Source organism: Podarcis erhardii (assembly GCF_964252035.2).
Source record: "Podarcis erhardii genome assembly, chromosome: 5".
NCBI classification, from domain to species: domain Eukaryota; kingdom Metazoa; phylum Chordata; class Lepidosauria; order Squamata; family Lacertidae; genus Podarcis; species Podarcis erhardii.
Genome location: NC_138509.1, coordinates 63,976,461 through 63,981,318, shown reverse-complemented (window position 1 = coordinate 63,981,318; position 4,858 = coordinate 63,976,461). Strand labels below are relative to the sequence as shown.

The window sequence follows — 4,858 nt, the reverse complement described above, 5'->3', positions numbered from 1 at the left end:
GTCCTCGGGTGTCTTCCCGTGTAAAAGTTGGGGTGTCTAGGCGACGTTTCGACGAGGTCTCACTCGTCATCTTCAGGCTGGTGCTTGACACCCGAGGACACCAAAACCTGCATTCCTGTACCCGTGAAAATCTACGAAAGCATATATATATATATATATATATTACAAACAAGGGTACAGCCACCCATTCCAGGTGAACACCAGGAAAGAGATGTCCCCAGAGTTTACCTGAATTTAGGGGTCCACATTGAAGGATTGTTAGCCTATTGCCAACATCTTTGGCTTGTTGCACTCAAAACACTACAGTAGTGCCCCACAAGACGAATGCCTCGCAAGACAAAAAACTCGCTAGACGAAAGGTTTTTTCGTCCGCGATTTGCCTCGCAAGACGAATTCCCCTATGGGCTTGCTTCGCAAAACGAAAACGTCTCGCGACTTTGTTTCCTTTGTGTAAAAACCGTTAAAACCAAGGGTGCTTAGCTTGAGCAGCTGCAGTTGCGACTTGACTTGGAGGAGCAACTGTTAGCACGTGGTTTGGTAGCCTTTTCTCAGACTTTGCTCACTTTTGAAGATTTTCCAAAACTTTTCCAGAACTTTTCCAGAACTTCTCTTTCATCCATTTGGTAAGTTAAACTTTTAAAACTTTTTGGGGGGTTTTGGATTTTGGGTTGGGGTGTTTGGGATTCAAGGACTTGGTGTTGGGAAGGGGTTTGCGATAATCTGGGACCATGTGGGGTTTTTTGGGGAATTTTTATGATTTTCTGTGACCACTGGGCCAGGTTGTTTTTTTTTGAAAAATTTTCTGAGTTTGAATTTCTGAGTGCTGGCCATGTTGTTATTTTTTGAAATTTTTTTTGTCTGGGTGGGGAAGCAGTTGGGGAGGGGTTTGCAGCAGTTGGGGAGGGGCTGGGGGAGCAGTTGGGGAGGGGTTTGCAATTTCTGTGTTGTGGGTGGGTTGGTGCGTGTCTGTGGGAGCAGTTGAGGTTTTTGAAGACATTGGTGATTTTTGAAGCTTTTCCTAAACTTATTTTGCAGCCATTTGAGGTTTCTGAGGACTTCGGTGGTTGATTGTTGAAGCTTTTCCAGAACTTCTCTTTCATCCATTTGGTAAGCTAAACTTTTAAAACTTTTTTGGGGGTTTTTGGATTTTGGATTTGGGGTTGAGGTGCTTGGGATTCAAGGCCTTGGTTCTGGGTTTTAATTTCTGTGTGGTGGGTGGCTGGCTGCTTTTGTATTTTTTGGGTTTGAAGCACATCACTGATTTTTTTTTCTGTTTCTGAGTTTACGAAGGTAGGAGCTGTGCTGCCATGGGACCCAAGAAGACTGCTGCTGCGGTGGCCGGCGAGAGGAAGAAGGAGAAGGTGACGCTGGAAATGAAGAAGGAGATCATCTGGAAGCACGACGGCGGAATGCGTGTGACGGACATCGCCAGGGAGTACAGCAGGAACCCATCGACCATCGGTACCATCCTGAAGATGAGGGAGAAGATCCTGGCGACTGATGCAGCCAAGGGAGTCACCAGGATCGTGAAGAACCGCCCAGCTGTCCTGGAGGAGGTCGAGAAGTTGCTGCTCATCTGGATAGAAGAGAAGCAGCGTGCAGGGGACACAGTGTCTGAGGCCGTCATTTGTGAGAAGGCCAAGGCCTTGCACGCTGACCTCATCCGGGAACAGCCAGGAACCTCAGCCGAGCCAGAAGTCTTCAAGGCTAGCAGAGGTTGGTTTGACCGGTTCAAGACAAGATCTGGCATCCACAGCGTGGTCAGGCATGGAGAGGCTGCCAGTTCTGGAGAGGGTCAGGCATGGAGAGGCTGCCACGTCTGCGAGCTGGTGGAGGGGCACGACGACGAGCTGACCACCGTGGAGCTGGTCGAACTGCAGGCAGAGGCTGCGCAGGAGCAGGCCTCACTGGAAGAGGAGGAAGCAACTGAGGAACGGCTGTCCTCCGAAAGACTGAGGGACATTTGCCAGAAGTGGAAGGAGGTGCAGACTTTTGCAGATCTACACCACCATGAGAAGCACGTGGCACATGACGCTGGGAACTTTTATGATACGAGGGTCATGTCGTCTTTCAGGGAGCTGCTGAAAAGGCGGATAAAGCAGCAGACTATGGACAGGTTCTTGACCAAGAAGCAAAGAGTGGAAGAGGAGCCTTCTTCGAGTGGTCCCCCAGAGTCTTAGAAAATGTACTGTACACTTTGTTGATTTTTAAATGTTTTTCTGTCATGTTTATAAAGTTAATTTATTTTCCCTTCAATTTTTGAACTGCTCTTTACAGTATGTGTGACTTTAAAGAGCAGTTAATAAACTGTTGTTGTACCAAATTTGGCTTTGTTTGGACTTTTTTTGACCATAGGAACGCAATAATTGATTTTCAATGCATTCCTATGGGATTTCGTGCTTCGCAAGACGAAAAATTCGCTAGACGACAAAAATTGCGGAACGAATTAATTTCATCTTGCGGGGCACCACTGTATCTCACATCTTCATTTCTTGGTTTTCTTTTTTTGTTGGGGTGTGTCTGTGTGGAAACTCACCTATTCATTTATATTGCCACTGCCTCTGCTTTTTACATAGCCCTGTGACATCTTGCTTTTTATTATGGCTTGTATCCTAACTTAAAGGGAAGAGAAGTTGATTGCCCCACCTCATCCTGATAGGCACCCCCCCCCATTACTCAAGAGGGTCTTCCACCCTCTAACTGCCCCCACAGTAAGGTAAACTCCTTGTTAACTTACCTTACAACCCAAGACTCCCTGCCATACACCTTCTAGCCAACTATTTCTACTGCCCCATCACTTTTTGGCTTGAAAATTGAGACAGGAAAATATTCAGCAAAGCCCTGCATCTTCCTGACATCACCACATGCTTGCTGCAATGTATCTCACGTGCCAAACTTCTGCTCTGTGCCAAATAGAGACAGAGTGGTAGTTCTTGCCAGATTCTGGCTAGCTATATAGCCCACACTTTGTCAATTAACTTCTTCTCTTGCTCAAATGCCAAGCATCAGTACATTGGTAGCATATGAGTCTGTGAAATTTATATACACACAAAACCAAAGTACTGTCATCTAATGTGAGATGCCCCATGGGCGGGGGGGGGGGGGGATCTGCTGTGAGAATATTATGTTGACAACAGCTGAAACTATTACTTGCCTCCAGTGTGGACTCTGAGATCATTGCAAAGTCCTTTCCAGTGTTTGCCATTGAATTGATCTAAATTTTGGTCCCATTCATTCCATAAGTCCTGAACTTCTGCACATAGCTTCCTTCCCAAGTCTTTGTCAACAGCCCAATCCATAAGAATGTTTATTCAGAAGGCTAAATAAGTTCAGTGGGACTTGCTCCCAGGGAAGTGGACATCAGCTTACAAATTTAGCATTTTTAACTGGGGGCCTATCCACATTTCCTCTTGTCCTGCTGCTTCTCTTTGGGGAAAACCACTCTCTAGCACTCAGTTGGAGCAAACAACATGTGTTTTGATCTATCTCTAAGGAGTGGGTCTTCCCTTGGAAAGGAGTGTGGCAAGGGGGAAACCACTTGGACTAATGCCTAGAAAGTGTGGCTTTGTGGGTCAAACAAAAAAACCACATCATGCTTTCTAGGCATGGCACAAGCAGAAGTGTAAATGAATCCTGGGAGAGGATACACAAAATATCCAGAAGAGCCTACCTGCATTTTTTAAGCTCTTGGTCAATGCTGCGGTGGAATTGGACAGGATAGAGCTATGGGGCCCAGCATTTTCAGTTTTTTGACGTGATTTAATGTATCATAATTATTTTAAATTTGGGGGAAAGAACAGAGAGTTGCTACCTTAATTTCTGTTCTTCCCAAATGTTCTTAATTCATCTTCCTAGGGAGAATGGGCCACTTTCCTTCCAGAATTCTCGAATTCCAGCATTAAAACTTCAAGGGTGCTTCACCTTGGCAGTGAAACCTGGCTTTCAAGCGCAGGCCATTGGTTCATTTTCAAACATGCCAGCAACTCACAGAAGAAGATCATAAAGCAGCTTCAGCTCTCTGTTTTATTGCTGACTTAACGATTCAGGGGGATGGACCTGCCTGTTTATTAAAACATTAAGCACTAAAGTTTAACAATGGACAGTAAAGTTTCTGCTTCTGATTGTTGAGAGCCACATTGTTGACAGCAGGACTGAAGAAGAGTTCTGTCTGTTTCCTGTGCAATCTTGAGCGTAAAGTACAGCATAGTTTTCGAAGAACAGCCCTGAGCTGAGACTTCATTGGAAGGAGAAAATATTCACTCTCAATAATGTCTGTTCTTCATTTGTCCAGGTACAGTATATTGAGAGCTTATGTGCAAGCAGGGTAGGGATGGGCTGCTCGCTGTTAACGCTTTCAGCCTCAGGTCAGCTACAAACCCCAGGATTAACCTCAGAACTGTTTTGATGAACAGCTTTTTAAAACAGGCTAACATTTCATTTGAGATGTTCTTTAAAAAAGAAAAAGGTAAAGGACCTCTGACAGTTAAGTCCAGTCACAGACGGCGCTCATCTCACTTTACTGGCTGAGGGAGCTGGTGTTTGTCCACAGACAGTTTTTCCGGGTCATGAGGCCAGCATGACTAAGCTGCTTCTGGCACAACAGAACACCAAAACCAGAGCAGCACACAGAAACGGTGTTTACCTTCCCACCAAAGCGGTACCTATTTATCTACTTGCACTTTTCAAACTGCTAGGTTTCAAACTGCTAGGTTGGCAGGAGCTGGGACTGAGCAACAGAAGCTCACCCCGTCAAGGGGAATCAAACCACCAACCTTCTGATTGGTAAGCCCAAGAGGCTCAGTGGTTTAGACCACAGCGTCACTTGTGTCCCTATCCTTCCCCAAATGTTCTACCCCAA

The 4,858-nt window shown here is 45.7% G+C and overlaps 1 protein-coding gene across 1 annotated transcript; it reads left to right on the top strand.

Moving 5' to 3' along the window:
* Positions 1–303: 303 nt before the first annotated feature.
* Positions 304–4,305, top strand: LOC309342740 (putative CENPB DNA-binding domain-containing protein 1; the record flags this gene model as incomplete). Its single annotated transcript, XM_081863571.1, has 3 exons — positions 304–623; positions 1,036–1,794; positions 4,292–4,305. The coding sequence occupies exons 2-3, from the start codon at positions 1,308–1,310 to the stop codon at positions 4,303–4,305; spliced, it is 501 nt and encodes a 166-aa protein (XP_081719697.1). The 5' UTR covers positions 304–623; positions 1,036–1,307.
* Positions 4,306–4,858: the final 553 nt, after the last annotated feature.